We start from the raw sequence: 17,729 nt of genomic DNA, 5'->3' as shown, positions 1-17,729 counted from the left end.
CCTTAAACTGTATGCCCTACTGACATGCGATTAGTCCTTTACCAGAAAGGCTGATGCAAGCATCTGGCTACCTGGCAGTATGCTTGGCGATTTTCTGTTATGAAATGTCTTATTCAAACACAATGGATTACAGTGAGCATTGCACAGGCAGATTAAAAATTAAGTATCATGTTAGTGCCGGTGATTTACAGGGCAGAAAGGGAGGAGTTGTGTATGATTATGTGGCCAGATCTGAAGATGAATTCTAGGGTAGCTGTGAGGGATCAGCCATGATAGATTTCAGTGACAGTAGGTGTAAGCTGAGTTCTCAGAGATGAAAAGTCAGAGATGTAACTTGTTTCCTCAATTGAGTCTGCCAGATAAATCTTAGTTCATTTCCAAGCCTAAGTGATAAATATATACACATACATATACACATATATGCGTTTGTTTGATCGTTTGCTTGTTCATGGCTAGGCACATGTATAAAGAAAATACCGAGGTCAGAGCTGGGACAACTTTACAGAAGATAAATATATTCTGTAAAAGAAAACAAGCTGAGTTGGTAGGATGGAGAAGAAGATATATGTAGCTCCTGAAGTATATTGAAGACCATTTGTCTTAGCTAAGATCATTAAGTCTCAGTTATCATAATATATTTATAGGTTTGGTTTCAAGGCTTTTGGATGAAAGCTTAGCCTTGATGAAACCAATGGTAATCCCCTGGTGATTTCAGCCCAGAGGGATAATTCTAGACTGTCCCATTCGAACAATTCCCAGTTTGGATAGTACATTATTTGACACTTCATATCCTGGCTGTGCTGTACCCTAGGGTAAGCAATCAGCCTCCTTTACAGTCAAGACTTCAGATTTGTTGCTTGTCTTCAACATTCTTGCAACCTCCAATCTGCAGAGTCTAGAATCCACATGCAAAAGGGCAGATAGACACTGTGTATTTCAAGAAAGAACACACACAATTCCAAAACAGCACTGTATTTTAATCTGTATGAAAGCAAATAATTGCCAACCATGCAATGTAGCACACAGAAATAGGTGTAGAGGGATTAATTCCTACTGAGTATCTGAACAATGTGTTTTTTTTTGTTTTGTTTTCTTACAAAGTAGCTGTTTAGTCACATATGAACAGAAATCTCATAGACAGTAAACATCTCCTGGTAGAGCTATTACACCTAACGCTACAGTTGGATCAAAGTCCTCTCTTGGGTCACTTTCAGCAACTGTCCAGATTGCTATCTTTTTCTCCATGTATGATATCTGGTTGCCAAACTACTAGCTGAAGATAATTAACCTTATCTTGTTGGTGTTGTCAGTTTTGGTGCACTGCATTCCAAGTTCCAGTTAAAGGCACAATAGGAAAACAAACTCTCCTCTATGGAGAGGTTATGTTGTTTATTGCGAGCCATTTCCAGCTAAAGTTTCACTAGTACAAGACTTATTTACACAACGTAACATTTCTAGCACAGATCACACATATGGCCTTCCACTATAGGCTTACAAGGCCTGCAGGATGTAATTGATAGCAAAGGCAGTGTAACAGATTGAAAAACAACCTGTGGCAGAAGGCTAAAATGCTTACAGTAGCTCCCAGCTATTAAATGTATTATTGCTGCATTCATTTTCTATTGCGGTAAACAGATTTTCATTAGGCATTTTAGGCACGTGTAAGTAATACAGAAAATGGACACCACAAATGTCCTTTAATTATGATTTCAGAAGAAAATACAAATCTTGTTGTTACAAAAGAAATGTAATACTAGAGCACTGGGAGTGTAGATAGTTTGTTCTCTTTGTACTTGTACACAGAACAGTGCAGGAACTTTACCCAGCACAAATCCATTATGTGCCAAGCTTTGTTATTTAGAGTTGAATTAAGGATGTTTTTACAGAGCAAGTTTCCAGTTCAGCTCATTGTTAATGACTTTATATTTTTGTTCGTTCATACTTCTAAGGATGCTGCTCCTTTTCTTTCTGCTACTACGTTTGATGAACCATTTCCATCTGGAGTCAGATTGTAACACTGGATAAGCACATGAGCAGCGGCAGCCTGCTTGTGCTCCACTTCCAGCGCACAGTGAGAGGTCATGAGACTTAACTCAGGCAGCTTTGTTTATCCAGAAGTGATAAAAGTATTTGAGGAGATGGCTACAAAAAGAGAACCTAAGGTAACTAGCTTTCCTCCCAAATGAAGGAGCATTATTAAAGCTGAAGAAGAAGAGTCAGTTTACTAGAAGCATATTCAGTGGGCAAGCACTAAGGAGGTACACTGCACTGCTGCATGCACTGCTGTAGCTGACAATGACAGGCATAAAACAGAACATGTTTTGAGACTGCTTTGGAGAGATGATACGGACTCATACAGTTCAAGTTAATGATGTACAACTCACAACTCAGCAGTGTGACCATCAAGTTTTCAAGTTCCCCCTGCCTTCTGACTGGGAAACTTTTCTATTTTGGCTGTGCAAGTTGCCTGTAATTCTTGCTCATCCTATGGTAACAAGAAAAAAGGTGTTTCAGTCTCACTGTATAGAATGCCACAGAGACTGGGAGTTGTTTGATACAGCTACTTAAAAGGTGCACCAAATCAGAACTGGAGGTTTCATGAGGAAAAGTTACACAGGATGAATAGGGGGAAAAAAAGACTGATGGAGCACCAATAGGTATGAGCTGCCGCATATCATGCTCTAAGTGTTGAAGCACTTCCTCCGGAAAAGAACCAAAAGAATCAGAATGAAACAAGGCAGTTTTTTTTAACTTTGCTGGAAGGAAAAAAAAAAAAAAAAAACCCAGAGAAAAACACTGCTGAAGGAAGCCCAGTTGAGTAAAAAGTCTCATCATCAAATAAAATCTACCATACTGAGATTCTTCACAGAGTGCTGGGGAGAAAAAGAGCAGGAAACCACAGTGGCCTGTCTCATTGGCAGCAGTCATTTGATGCAATCTGTTTGCAATCCCTCTCTGTGTGGCACTAGACCTTCTCATTCCCACTTTTCAAAAAGTGACCATCACAGCAGGAAGCATACTTGGAAAAGGTGCAGCCAAGAAGGCTGATCTCTCTATTTGTGGATACAGGAATACCAAAGTAGCTCATGATGTTAAAACCTCCCTCAGTGGCAGCTTCCCAGCGAGGCTATCATAAAAAAAATATGCCCTTTTGTTTTTATCCTTCTCCTCGAGTGTGAAAATATTGCCAATCGTATTCTGACACCTAAGTAAATTCTGAGGGGATCTGGGAAGCCAAGCAATCACAGAACTGGGGAATTACTTTAAAACTGTTGTTTTCCCAGAATCTTTCAGGCAAACTTTTATCACTAAGTAACACAACTCAGCCAGATTCAACATCATGCAGATCCCAGATACAGCAAGCATAAAAATAGTAAACGTGGTTTTCTCAGTAGGCCGAGACACGAAACAATCCACGACATTGGGGCAGGGCCACGCATCACACTTCACCAGACGAGGCATCTGGTACCCGTCGTACATGTAGTAGAACACGTACATGAAGACTGCTTCAAAGACGATCCTGAAGAAGATGCTGCAGGTATACGTCCACCACAGGGGACCTCGAATGTGGATCTTTTCATTTTTCAGCTCTTCAATATTAATTTTATCACCACTTCTAAATCGCCTTTTCCTCTCGTGCCTGGTGTAAGCCACGTGCATGGCCACCAGCAGTGCAGGGGTAGAAACGAAGATCAGCTGCAGGGCCCAGAGTCTGATGTGAGAGATGGGGAAAAAGTGATCATAGCAAACATTTCTACACCCAGGTTGAAGCGTATTGCAGACAAAATCTTGCTGTTCATCTCCCCAGACTCTCTCCGCAGCCACAACCAGGATCATGATACGGAAGATGAACAGGACTGTGAGCCATATCTTCCCAATGCTGGTGGAGTGTTTATTTACACCTCCCAAAACAGCCTGCAGAGTTCCCCAATCCATCTTCTTTTCTGTGTCCTTTTACCTGCAAGATGACATAAAACACCAAATAATCACTTTCCAAGCAGCAAAGGATCATTTCCAAACTTTCTATAAGCAAGACGATTTCCTAGCATTCACTCAAGTCATAGGCAAATGCAAGTCACATTCATTAATTCTATCCTTATATTTGTGGATTCAAGCAGCTAATAAGCCTCTCCATTCATATATTTATGATGAGACTAGCATACGTTGGTATTTTTCTAACTAGGTTTTGGGTAGGAAATAAGTTACGCCTTCAAGTGTTTCCTCCCTGCATCCCCCGGGCCCTCTTTCCCTTTCTCTGGTAGGCTCTCAGTGCACTTTCCAAATCAATAGAAAACGATATAGTCATATAAAATAATCTTGACAAAACAAATTTTTTTCATAGGATTTCTTTGTCAATACCAAAGCCATAGAAGGCAGTGTCGTGCTTGCCTTGCCTCCAATGTAAGTGCTACTTGGCCATTTCCCTCAGAAGCCCTCACTCCTCCCACATGCCTCCAGCAGGTCCCTAAGGCTCCCTGCTGCAGCTTTAGACACATCCTTTGCTTGGCAGAGCCTTCAGCTCTAGGAGTACAGCATTTGATTTCACTGTTGAGAAACCTCAAGTCAACTCTGTCAGGGCTGTGCACAGACACAGCACCAATCAGCAGGCACAGGACAATTCTGCAGAGCCTGCCCTTCCACATTCATCGCTACCTCATCCAAAAAGGAGATTAGCTGAGCCAGAGGGCTGAGAGCGTAAAGCCCCCAGCTGAAAAGTTTACGTTGATTTTCTAGATGCTATCACACTCCAGCTAAATAAGAGGTCAAACATCAGAGGAGTTCCATTTCTGTTCTCCCTTCCTCCTGCTCTTGGAGGAAATTCACTGTTTACCCTTCGACAATTAAGCTTAAGTTTTGCTGAAGGCAGAGCTCAGTCTCAGGACTGGGCTTTCACTGCTCAGCAGCCATTTGGAAGCTACCACTGAACGCTTCAAATCCACAGCCAGGAACCTGCATAGCTGGTCCAGTATCTTCCAGGGGCAGGGCTCAATCTGCCATTCAGAAAAGCTACACTGGCTCTGGACCAGAGCCTCCTGCTCCTCCTGCTGCAGGGAGCGTGCTTTATCGGGCTGGTAAAGTCTGTAAATGCGCTAATTCTCAGGTAACAGCAAAAGAAATCGAGAGAGAGAGGGAACTCCTTTACCCCGCCGCAGTTACACCACCAGAGAGGGATGCACACACCCGCGGTGCGAGGGCCCAGCCTGTACAGACAGGCCTCCAGGCAGGAGGGAGAGGTCACGTCTGCTGTCATGAGGAAAGGTTACGTCGGGTAAGGGAGAAAGGAAAAAGATAAAGCCTCGAAAAGGCGGCTGAATTCCTCGTACTTCTTGTGTCCTCGATGCAGAATGGCAGCATTCTGTGCAGCTTTTCGCGCTGATCCAAACTCACGGCTTTTCCTCTCACCTGTCGCATAGCCATTAAAACAGAAATAAAACGAACAGAATGGGGCTAACGAGGACCGAAGGAAAGAAACCGCCTGAGTGAGGCACATCCCAACGGGACGAACAGCCCGCGCTCCAGGTGCCGGCTCACACCGCGGCTCTGAAGCTGCAAGTTGTGGAGGCAAAAAAGAACGCAGAACACGACGGGACACCTCCTGCTCCTCCCCACCGCACAAACGCTGCGATCGGCTGCGGGGCGCCCAGCAAACCACGGGTGGCGCCCCGCCGCACGAGCAGAACCCGACCCGGGGCTCGGCGCGACCCCACGGCCCCCTCAGCCCCAGCACTCCGCGGCGGAGCCTCACCTGGAGCGGCGCGGCGCGGCGCGGCACGGCGCGGGTCCCGGGCTGTGGTGCCAGCGGACAGCCGGTCCTCGCCGTCCCACAGCTCTCAGAGCCCTCCCCGCTCCGCCGCCGCCGCTTTTAACCCGCCCCGAGGCCGCCTCTCTCCGCCCGCGGGCGGGGCCGGGGTGCCCGTGGGGCGCTGGCGGCGGAGCGGGCCCGGCGGTCAGGTGTGAGTAGCGAGCTGTGTGGCAGCACACGGCCTTGCACTGCGGACTGCTCAGCGCTCCCAGCGCACGGTGCCCGGGAGAGGGCTGCCCGGTGCCCTCGGCTCACGGCGCTTCGCTTCTAACAGCGCTGCGACCAGAAGCCCTGCCGGGAAACAGCGCTGGGTGTGAAACAGCTGAGCGGTGGTGGAATGCCGTGCCTATGGCTGCAGGCGCAAGGGGGTCTTGTCTGGGGACATGACAGCACCGCTGGAAACGGTGTGTTCGTGCGTTGAGGTGAAGATCTGTCCTGCGTATTGCACTGTGTGGCGTGTCTGGAAAGAGAGACGCTTTCATCAGAAGTTATTTAAACAAATAAGCTTGTTCTGGTAATGTGCGTGGATAGAAATTAAGGAAAGCCAGTGCTTGTGTGGGTCTGTGGGTCTGCAAAATACCCACATGAGTTTGTTCTGGAGGTATAGGAAGCAGTCACGTGTGTAATATCTTTGAACATTAATAAGTAGAGAAGAAATGTCTGGAAGAACCAGCTCTGTTTTATAAAACAATAGCGAAGTTTGATAGTGGTAAATGTAAATGCTTGAAAGAAATCCACAGCTCGGTGCTGCCGTGGTGGCTTTCATGTACAGCCAAACCAGAACTACGGTAAAGCTGAGGGTTACTTTCGTTTCCTTTCATCTTCTTTCTCTTGCCTTGATGTGGGAGGGAGCGCAGAGTGCTTAATGTGGGAAGGAGAGGGGAGTTCTGGCTGAGCACACCTGCAGAGACACAGCCGTGGCTCACCTGCTGTGGGGAAGGGTCATTCTAGTGGCAGTGAGTGATGAGTGCCACAGTGTATATCTGTACAGAGCACAGATTCCTGCTTTGTCCCCACCACTCGGAGTAACGGCTAACCCCTGCTCAGCTGCTCCATGCACTCACCAGTGCAGCAACTCGTGTCATCAATTTTCCATCAATCCATCTCTAAAGCATCATTTGTTCAATATTTGTCATGCAGGAACTGCTCTATACTTCCATCAAACTCACCACAAAGTTTTGCGCCCCACTACCTGCAGTATCTACAGTTTGCATATGCACAGAGCAATGTTTTCTGCTGTGTTCTCTGCTGTTTCCCTATTCACTCATTTTCACCTTTCAAGCCCCTCAGATGCGAGAGTTGCTTTTTACAGTCAGTCCCAGGTTATTTCCTGGGACATTCTAGCTAATAGAGCTGAAGTCTCCTGGAGTACGTATGTGCCTATACACTTGAACAGCTATACTTTGGGTTTATTTTCACATCACATAATACACAGACAATGGCCCGGATTGGAAGGGACCTCAAGGATCATGAATCTCCAACCCCCCCGCCACAGGCAGGGCCACCAACCTCCACATTTAATACGAGACCAGGCTGCGCAGGGCCCCATCCAACCTGGCCTTGAGCACCTCCAGGGACGGGGCATCCACAGCCTCTCTGCGCAGCCCGTTCCAGCACCTCACCACTCTCACAGTAAAGAACGTCCCCCTGACATCTAACCTAAATCTTCCCTCCTTCAATCTAAAACGGTTTCCTCTTGTCCTGCTGCTATCTACCCTGTCAAAGAGTTGAGTTTTCCAAATGGAGTATTGGTTTACACCAGCTGACACTGAGATTCATTTGCTATTTTGCCATCCAGTATGAGCAACTGGGGAAGATCTGCTATTCCTCATGGCCAGGTTTAATTTTGACTACCACAAAGCTTCAGTTTTTTAATGTGTTAAACATATTATTTTGATTTTTCCCAAATGATTAGTGTGGCAGACTCCATATCCTTCACTTCTGCTTAAAGCAAGGCTCTTTCTACACCTAGCAGCTAGTTGTTGTGTGGAATTATTTCCGAATTGGGAATGTAGCTATAGAGTCAGATTATATTTTGGAAACTGTCTTCATTTCTTCAAGGCTGAGCCAAACATATGTTACACCTGACATTCTTTCACCAACATCAGCAATAAAAGCACCTTCACCGTTCAACTCAGCATGTGTATCCAGTTTGTTTCTACATTAATTCTTCACTCACTTGCTTTAGTCACACCACCACACTTCAGTAGCCTTTGAACAAGCTGTTTCTACTCCTTTGATATCATTACACACATATTAGTGTCAGACAGACCCCAGAGAAAAGAAGCTGATGCTGCAAACCTTGAGCTTTTTTTTATGCTCATAGCCCAGTGCAGACATTGCTGCTTCTTTATGTTCGTGGCCCATTCAAACTATCCAGGAGGCTCCTGGAGAGGGACGCAGCACCCGGTTGTCCTTCCATGAGTTAGATCTCCCTTCTACCAGACTTTTCCTGGAAATGACTGCAAAATCATTGCATGAAACAGTGGGCACCTCCTATTCTGTTGGCAGTGCAGGGTAGCATGGAGGTTAAACAACTTTCAGTCAGCTGTAAACCATAAAACATGTTTTGGGAGAGGGTAGCAGAGTCCCTTCTTGGAGAGGGGCCCATTTCACCTCCAGCTGCATCACGAGGATGCCCAAGCACCCACAGACAGAAGAGGGTTTATGAAAGAGAACTGTGATTTGTTTTGCTTCTGGTACCACTGTCCTTCGGAAATAATCTCCCCTCAGAGGAGGGCTGGGTGCAGGGTACAGGGCAGAGCTAGGGGCAGCCCTTACTTTGGGCTAATTGCTGCCCTTTGCTACACACATTGCATGTCTGTAAATGCATTGTTTAAGCAAAGTTTTATGAGGTTCACCAAGAACACTTTAATTTTTAATGCTTATCTGAGGAGCTATTGTTCTTCCATATCTCTTGGAGCACTCTGCTTAGAAGAAGCCCACATTAGTTTACTTATTCGGAGATAAGAATAGGAAGAAGCCAATGGGCAAGCACAGGTGACTGAGGAGAGAAGCTGCTAACAGCAGGGTTGATGGAGCAGCAGTAAAACTGCTAAGAACAAAGGGTGGGCAGTGCCAGTGCAGTGTGGGACATGCTGGATGGCAGCAGGGTGTGAAGAACTGGTTCTGTACATCCCACAGACAGGAGGGAGAGAGTGGGAGGGAGAGAGTGGGAGGAGAGCTCTGGAATTAAAAGTTCTGTAAATCACAGGAGTGAGTGGCAGGGGCTCAAGGGGAAGGGTGGGGAGTGCAGGCAGTATCCAACAGTGATGGGTGATTCCTCTGTAGAAAGCAGGCTGGATCCCCGCTTTGCTTTGTTCCAGTTCAATCTGAGACAAGCACCTTCTCTTGTTCATTTTGTCAGTATTCAAATCACTGACTAGGTGACTAATCCATCAGTTTGCTGAGGTCTCAAGTGCCTCAAGTACCTCAATCAGATTAAAAACAAGAATGGTATGATTCAGTAACTACTTGATTGCACCTATGTGTGCATCATACTAGCCAAGTCATTTCTAGAATGCAAATATATGATGGGAAACATTTCCTCTTGCTCACCACATCAGCAACAAAGGAATTGAACTGGACTGGGGAAGAGTCATAAGGAACTAAATAGTTGTGGATATCACATTGTTGAAAAAGAAAGGGGAGGAAAAAAAAGAAAGGAAAGAAATGGCTTTTACAAAATGCTTTCTGAGCAGAAGCTACAGTCAAGCCCATACTAAAACATTCCACCAACAGGTCTGTGCTGGGTTACAGCTGAGGCCTGGAGATCATACGTGTGGGTGGCTCTCAGAGTCGGCCTTTTGATACTCTAGTCTAGTGCTGATCCCTGGCACAAAGCCCCTTGTGAAGCCATAGGAGATGCATACCAGCAGTGTTGCAAGAAATGAGGACAGGCTAAATTTCAAATTCACACTATTTGTTTTTTGATTCCTCATTTTTTCTGTATCTCCCAATTTTAGACTTTATTTCTTTTGCACAGTTCTATTAGCTGTCCAACTTCCACCCATCCCATCAGTTGGCTCCTTCATTGCTCAAGGCAAAAGTTCTCTGTGGATATTCAAGAATGGCCTCCGCCACAACTGAGGGGTGAATATAATTCAGCTCTCTGCAAGGTGGTTAAGTACATAATTTGGAGAATGCTTAAAACCTTCTAACTTTTGATGGCCGTCTACACTCAGCAGGATCAAGAGGAGCATAGCATGACAGGTCATGTACTGATACTGGTGGGGAGCAAATACCCGCAGCGTATTTGAGCACTGAAGCATGCAGAGCTATACACAAAACTGGCATTAGTCCTCCTATGCAGAGACAACATCAGGAGAGCTCTGGTGATGACAGAAAACCAAGCAGGCAGCCGCATGCTGCAGCTTGACTGCTGTTAGTCAGTGGGCAACGACTTGCAGCTGAAAAGTCAACAGAAGTTGATGCAAGACTGCAAGGCTGCACACTGCACACAGTAACAAAGGAAGCTGAAGCGGTAGGCTTTGGGAAGAGCTGTTTGACCAAGGGCCACTGGGTAACTAATGAAAAAGGATATAACACTCACAGATAATACATGTACTGGGAAGGTGTTTGAAAGCCTGCAGCATAAGGTAACAGGCTGCACTGGGAAAATGTGCACCATGAAGAACATAAAGCAGGTGAGGCACTACAGTCTGTCAAGATCCATCCCTTCTCTTTGGGAGCAGTCTGCTTTAGGTGATCACCATGGCTCATCAGTGTCTATGCTGGACACCAAACAGCATTCAGGAAGGATTCAGATGGTATGTACTCACTGATGTTCCTCAGGCTTGAAAAGATACCCACAGAGATCTACACCTACCTAAGAGGGTAATGTTATCAGCAAAGTGGAAATAGAAGCCAGTTTGCTGGAATGGTTCTTCGCTGCTGAGCTGAGTGCAGCTCCTCTTGTCAGAGGGATACAGAGCCTGCTTCACTGAGCTTGGGGCAGGTGGGGCTGGGCAGCAGCACTCATTGCTGCTGAGGAATCTGCTGGGTTTTGTGGGGTGCACAAACCCCAGGCTAGCAGCACAAGTCTCAGATTTGGTATGTAAAACCTGGTATGTAAAGATGAGAGTAAAAATCAGAGGAAATATTTAATATCTTTCTAACAAAATTAAAAGAAAAAAAAAGAAAAGCTTTTTAGTGAAATAATTCTTCTGCAGTTGATTAAAATGTTCATGGGACAGTAAATGTGACCAGAAAGGTCATGCTCTTTTTTGGGGGTTGTTTTTGCTATGTTACTTTGCTGCATTTTTGCAGGTGATTAAGAGGTGTTCATTATAAACAGATGGGCTTTCAGTATTTGAGGGCTAGATAATGATCAGTGTTCTTGATTGAAGACCAGTAATAAAATAGGTATAAATTTGGTGCACAGTAGAAGATAATAACCAGGGAGTGAATGAGCCATTCACCAGAAAAGTCAGTAATTAGTGGCAGTTTAATGCATCATGAACAACACTGGGAAATAGGAAGCTGTTGTTGCTGTGTATTGATCAAAGTTTCATTGTCCATGTCTATGACAGGTTGGAAAGGGATAAGGTGTTGGCTCTTCTCTGTCTCTGTGCAGTAAGAAGTGAATACATTGAGCACTTTGAGCAGCGTCCTTGGGGTATGAAGAGTGAAGAAGTCCCTGAACTGTCTGGCTGCAATTTCAGGCTCTCCCTGACATCTTTATGCACTTTGTATTTGCACTTCCCAGTCCTAACCTTCCTACCAGGAGCCTTTTCCTTGCCTGAAAAAGGCAGGGAACAGCCACAGGTTGCAAAGACTGAGAACTTCAGCATTTCTTTTTGCTGAGGGCCAAGGACTTTGTGCTCAGGGAGAAGGAAGGATGTTCCCTGCTCTACGCAGTCTGCAGAAGTGTACTTCCAAACTCTTTGGGGAAATGGTTGTATTCACTGATTTGAAAGGAAGAAGTAAGCTGCAAAGTGCTAGAACTCCCCACGGAAGATCTCTCCAAGATTTCTGCACAAACACAGATACATCAGAGCTGCACAGAGACAGGTGCAGGAGCTCAGGAGGCTGCTACGTCTATGCTTAGACAAGTCAAGAGGACCATTTGGCTCCAGATCATTCAAAAGTGGAGTCGTGATAAGTGCTAAATTCATAAAAGAGGGAGCCCTTCCTTGCTAATGGTGGAGCCCCATGGAAGCTCAATTTTCCAGGCTCCAAGGTCTCCCCAGTCTGTTGATCTTCATGTTGTTAATTGCAGAATTCAGTTCAGTTCAGCAGAGTCCATTGCAGAGATCTGTGGGAAGGGATCTTGTAGGCACAGAGGAAACAGAGCCATAATGCCAAGCGGTGCCAAACAGCCACACAGCACCTCCCTAGACATGCCACTGCAGTTGTTGCCAAGCAATGCATTCAGGCTTACAAAATATTCAGACGAGGATGAGAAGTATCACTCTCAACCAGCACCCCAACAGAAGGAAAAATGAACTCCCTTGGGTCAGGAATGTTTCTGCCTTTGCCCTTCACTGTATTCAAGCACATCATAAAGGGATTTGCTCCAGGCAGGGAAAGGTAGATGTCCAAGAAAACCACTGTCTTTTGCAATGTTTGCATTACCTGTGTGCTAAGAGCACTTACTGCTAGAAGCCAAGGGCTCCAGCTAAGCAGACACTGGGTGTCTTGCTGTGGTAATTTTATGGGTCAGTAGATCACTTCTTTTGTCAAGAAATATGTTGTTGCTGCTCTCTCTTGTTCAAATTTTTTTCTCAGTGCAAAAAAATTCACATATGACCATACTTTCTTAAGAGCAAATGGTGGCACAATAAATGGACCAGGAGAAAACAAATCTATTCCTTTGTTACTGACCGCCTTTTGAATGAGATTGTATTTTGGGAGCCCTGAAATGCCAAAATTGCACTCATAAATGACAGCAGCCTTGTGCGAGCTGGAGCTTCCTTACCAGAGCTCCTTTTGGCTCTGCCCCAGGCCCACCAGATCCATCCTGCGTGCTCCCATTCCACCAAAGCCCCCACGTCAACACTTCCAAGCCAGGAGGAGACCAGGCAGCACCAGGAGGCTTTCACCGCGCTGGCATAGGGAGCTCAGCAGCACTTCTGGCATACTGTGCTGCTAGGTACAGGCTGGCTGATGGTCTGAGCTCTGTGTGAACAATAGAAAAATAGGAATAAAACGATTTTACAACAGCTCCACGCATGTTTAGCATGTGGAAAAAAATGTGAAATAAATCAGGACTAAGCTGTATAAGAAGTGTTGTTGCTAGGCATTTTATTGCTATGGGTATGGTGTCAGACATGGGTGCTCATTAATCAATCACAGCAGTTTCTATTATTTCAAAAGAGATAGGATCTATTGGAAATTGTTTGATGGACATTTGTGTGGAGCAATAAGGAAATTCCAAACGAGATTAGCACGTGTAAAGTTTCCCATTCCCACCAGGGACTGCTGTTGAAACACTTTATTTCCAAACTGCTGCCCACAGTCTCAGGTGTGGACATTCTCCCCGCGTCAAGACACGCTGCGCTGTAATGAAGCGTACTGTACATGCTGGGAACAGGAATTTTGCCTGTAGATCAGCAAAATACACATGCCTGTCTAAAGCTTCAGGGACATGAAATGTTGGCATAAAACAAGATTGTTCTTGCCCATTTTGCTACACACAGTTCCAGTTTGCTTGCCTGATTGGATTTGCATCTCTCTTTTTTTTTTCCTATGGCACTCAGCACACCTCCAGCACTGCTAGAATATTCATACTGTCTGCTGATGTGAAATTCATGGCTAGATCAATACAACCAGCTACATTATTTTTTTCTTTTTCCTTTTGCTCATATGAAATTGAAGAAGCCAAAGGAAGATATGGGGAGAGTTGCTTAAATGCTGTTCAACGAGCTACAGGCCATATTTTTTGATATCCAGCACTTTTTGGTGCGCAAGACATTTCTGTACCATGCCCCAGGACAGCTAGGGAGAGCTTGTGAGTCATTGCACTGGCAGCTGTGCTCTCAACTCTCAAATGTGAGATCAGACCACCAATGTCCCTTTCGATGCTGAGCTCGGAAGTCATAGAATCATGGAACCATAGAATCACTCAGGTTGGAAAAGACGTTAAAGATCATCGAGTCCAACCATGACCTAACCATACTACCCTGACTCTAGCAGCCCTCTGCTAAATCATGTCTCTGAGCACCACATCCAAATGGTTTTTAAAGACATCCAGGGATGGTGACTCAACCACCTCCCTGGGGAGCCTATTCCAGTGCTTAATAACCCTTTCTGTAAAGAAGTGTTTCCTGATATCCAACTTAAACTTACCCTGGCAACTTGAGGCCACTTCCCCTCATCCTGTCACCTGTCAGCAGCAAGAAGAGACCAACCCAGCTCTCGCTGTAAGCACCTTTCAGATATTGGAAGAGAGCAATAAGGTCTCCCCTCAGCCTTCTTTTCCCCAGACTAAACAGCCCCAGTTCCTTCAGTCTCTCCTCGTAGGGCATATTCTCCAAGCCCTTCACAAGCCTTGTTGACCTTCTTTGGACCTGCTCCAGCACCTCCATGTCCTTTCTGTACTGAGGTGCCCAAAACAACACAGCACTCAAGGGGCGGCCTCACCAATGCTGAGTACAGGGGCAGGATGACTTCCCTGGTCCTGCTCACCGTACCATTCCTGATACAAGCCAGGATGCCATTGGCCTTCTTGACCACCTGGGCACACTGCTGGCTCATATTCAGCCAACTGTCCATCAGTACACCAAGGTCCCTTTCCATCCCCAGTCATGTGGATGTGGCACTAAGGGTCATGGGCACATAGAAAAACCCTTAGGTTTTCCCGAAGTCACACAGATTCAGAGATATTGTTTTGCTTGACGTGACAGGAATCAAACTTTTACCTCCTACTCCTCGCACTGTGCCATAGCCACAGAGCTGCAGGTTACCCCAGGCTGGTGTTGCTCTCCTCTTTTGCAGGATTTATTCAGCTGAACAAAAGTCAGTAGGATAAAAGGAGAGGGGAGGAAACAAGATAACTTGTAGGAGATGCTCTCCAAAGAACAGGGAACAAATGGGAAAGGAAAGGAAGCTCTGGATTTGGTCTCTGCTCCTGTTCATACATTTTACATTGAACACTGAAAAGAAGATACCAAACAAGATTCAGAAGCAGAGTCATCCTTTTCTAGGTGCCCATCTTAACCTCCAGATGAGTCAGGACCTCTCTTATATGGTCTCTACCTTTCAGTACATGGTTCACAGAGTGTCTCTTCTCCATTCCCTCCCTCCACCCTTTGCCACAAGCCTGGGGAAGAGAAGGTGTGGGATGGCACCCAGCAGTCTGAAGGAAATAGAGGTCTGGGTCTCCTCCTTGTCTGGAGAAAAGCTGCACCCAGAGGGATGGATAATAGTCTAGTCAGCTCCATTTGGAAGGAGGTGTTTCCACAGGTACCCCAGCACACACAGGTCTGTCCACAAAAAGCTGACAAAATTCTTCATGGGGCACTGGTGGTTCCATGCTTATGGATCCTAGGTGGGTCTGTGGTGCAGAAGGAATGGTGTTGTCCACCCTGGGGTTCTTACTGACTGTGTTGCTGGTTTCTGCTAGTGCTGAAAGTGTATCCATGTTCAAATAGGTTTAATAGCACTGCTGACTTACCAACTGAGGCTTGAATAATGTGTACTAGGAAGTTCAAATTATGTGTACAAATTTTAGACTAATTGAAGGGTATCTGCCACAAGAGATTTGCAGGAATTTATCAAGATAAATGAAAGTTTAGTTAACCCAAACAGCTTTTCTGCTATAGACAGCCCAAGTGAAAACAAATAGCCCTTATCTTTGAAGGATGCCACCAACCAAGTGCACCTCAGGTGAATCTCGAGTGAATCTCCTCCTGCCTCAGACTTATGGATGGGGCCATGCGACCTTCTCAAGTTCCTTGGTCCTTCTATTTCTGGTATTTGCTTTCTGGTTGGCTTCTGTGTGTAGAAAAAAAAAAAAAAAAAAGAAAGAAAGAAAAAAAAATTCTTTCTCACAGCTTTGTAAGGAAGATGCCTTTGGCACTGGTTTTGTAATGATGTTTAATATGTGGTTATTGTCCAGTGATTAACTTTTAAGTGCTTAACTGGGTAATGCCTTCCAGTTCTTTGGTGAGGGAGGCAGTGTAAAACCAGAGCTGTTAAAAAAAGAAGCCATCAGCCAGTAATACAAGCCTGCTGAGCAGTGTCAGGTTGGTGAGCCACGTGTGCAGCAGGCAGTGCTGCAGGGCCTTGAGGCCAGGCCAAGTTCTCCTTTGACTGAGTCCGGCTCAGATGAGGTCTGAAGGGATTTGTGAGCGGCTGCTGTGAGGCCTTCCACTCCCAAAACCTTCAATTGACGAGTCTTTCCTACGTAATGATAAAGGGGTTAGATAGGTTTGGGATGAGATCCAAGAGACTATTCAGGTACTTAGGATTTAAATAAATACCAGACACCTACGTTCAGAGCTGCAACAAAGAAAAGCCCCACTCAGCTTTCGCCCAGGCCTCCAGGCATTAAATTCTCCTGGTGCCTTCCAGGACCTGCACATTCCTGGGCACCTGCCACTCCCCTTCCCTGTGTCGCCTGGTCGCGCAGCGTGATGGCAGCTGTGGATCTTGGCCCACAGGTCACCAACCCCGGTGTCACCAAACTTCCACCCACAACCAAGAGACCTGGTTTAGCTCCCAGGTAGCCCAAGGGAGTTCAAATGGGAAGTATCTGCTTTCCCCCAGATCCTGAATGCCCTAAGATCCTGATCTCAGTTCAGTGTGGTTCCACTGTCTCACCCTTGGTGAAGATCATAACCTGTCATACATATGTCAGCATGGTTAGGTGATACGCTTATCAATTTCATTATAAATTTTCTCCTTTATCCATCTAAACATTTTGATTTGCTCTGTCAACACTGGGCGCAGAGCAGAGGCAGCCTGGCCAGCTCACACCTCTGTATCATTTCAGTTCACAGGAGATCAGGGATGTGGATGAGGAGTTCTAATTGTTCCTTGAAGTGCATGTTGTTATTTTACTATTGTGTTGCTGCTAAAATGATCTTTCTGCAAAGTTCCTAAATTCTTCTTTCATCTCAACTAATTCACACTTGTGGTACTGTCTTCTATCAGCCTATTTAAATAACTTTTTAACATTAATAATAATAATGGATACAAAAATAATATTCAATCTTCAGCCCAGGTTTTAAACTGTTTGCTGCTGATTTATTTAGTATTAATGCAAAATATGACGTTGTGTGTCATATACATACACCTGCATAAATGCCTATATCCATATAGCTATTGCTTTATGCAAAGCTTCATCAGGAAGGCCTGTGAGAACACAGGGCTGCCATGCTTTCTTGCCTGTTGAGCAAGAAGAGGGATGTGTGGGTTTAGTTTTCATCAAGGAACAAGGAAGTGATGTCTGGCACTAACATCTGCCAGTTGCCCTGGTGAGGCTGAGCATGTGGATGCACCGCACCTCAGCTCAGGGTCCCCAGGAGGCCCAGACCCTCATGGCTGTGGGTGTTTGAGATGCAAGCATTCCTGCTTCAGCCTTATCTGTGCTGGGAAACTTTATGGGGACTGGGAAAGAGGGAAACATTACTCCCATTTTTAAGAAAGGGAGAAAGGAGGATCCGGGGAACTACAGGCTGGTGAGCCTCACCACTGTGCCTGCGAAGATCATGGAGCAGATGCTCCTAGAAGCTATGTTAAGGCACATACGAGATAAAGAGGTGATCTGAGACAACCAGCATGGCTTCACCAAGGGCAGATCATGCCTGACCAATCTGGTGGCCTTCTATGATGGAGTGGCAGCTTTGGTGGATGGGAGATGGGATATGTCATCTAGCTGGACTTCTGCAAGGCCTTTGACATGGTCCCTCACCACATCCTCCTCTCTAAATTGGAGAAGTGTGGATTTGATGGATGGACTGTTCAGTGGATTAGGAATTGG

General features: G+C 45.7%; 1 protein-coding gene across 4 annotated transcripts; it reads right to left on the bottom strand.

The window, feature by feature from the left end:
* Nucleotides 1–956: 956 nt before the first annotated feature.
* On the bottom strand, nt 957–5,840 carry GJB2 (gap junction protein beta 2). 4 transcript variants are annotated; one of them, XM_040701558.2, is made up of 2 exons: nt 5,182–5,840; nt 957–3,958 (listed from the first exon to the last, which is right to left on the bottom strand). In XM_040701558.2, the coding sequence occupies exon 2, from the start codon at nt 3,934–3,936 to the stop codon at nt 3,259–3,261; it is 678 nt and encodes a 225-aa protein (XP_040557492.1). In that variant the 5' UTR covers nt 3,937–3,958; nt 5,182–5,840; the 3' UTR covers nt 957–3,258. The 4 variants fall into 4 exon arrangements, with proteins under 4 accessions (XP_040557492.1, XP_040557490.1, NP_001257745.1 ...); XM_040701556.2 differs by having other exon boundaries at nt 5,325–5,840; NM_001270816.3 differs by having other exon boundaries at nt 5,747–5,840.
* Nucleotides 5,841–17,729: the final 11,889 nt, after the last annotated feature.

This window comes from Gallus gallus, chromosome 1, assembly GCF_016699485.2.
Source record: "Gallus gallus isolate bGalGal1 chromosome 1, bGalGal1.mat.broiler.GRCg7b, whole genome shotgun sequence".
Classification (NCBI taxonomy): Eukaryota; Metazoa; Chordata; class Aves; order Galliformes; family Phasianidae; genus Gallus; species Gallus gallus.
Note: the sequence above shows the minus strand (reverse complement) of the source record. Positions and strands in the feature narration are given on the sequence as shown.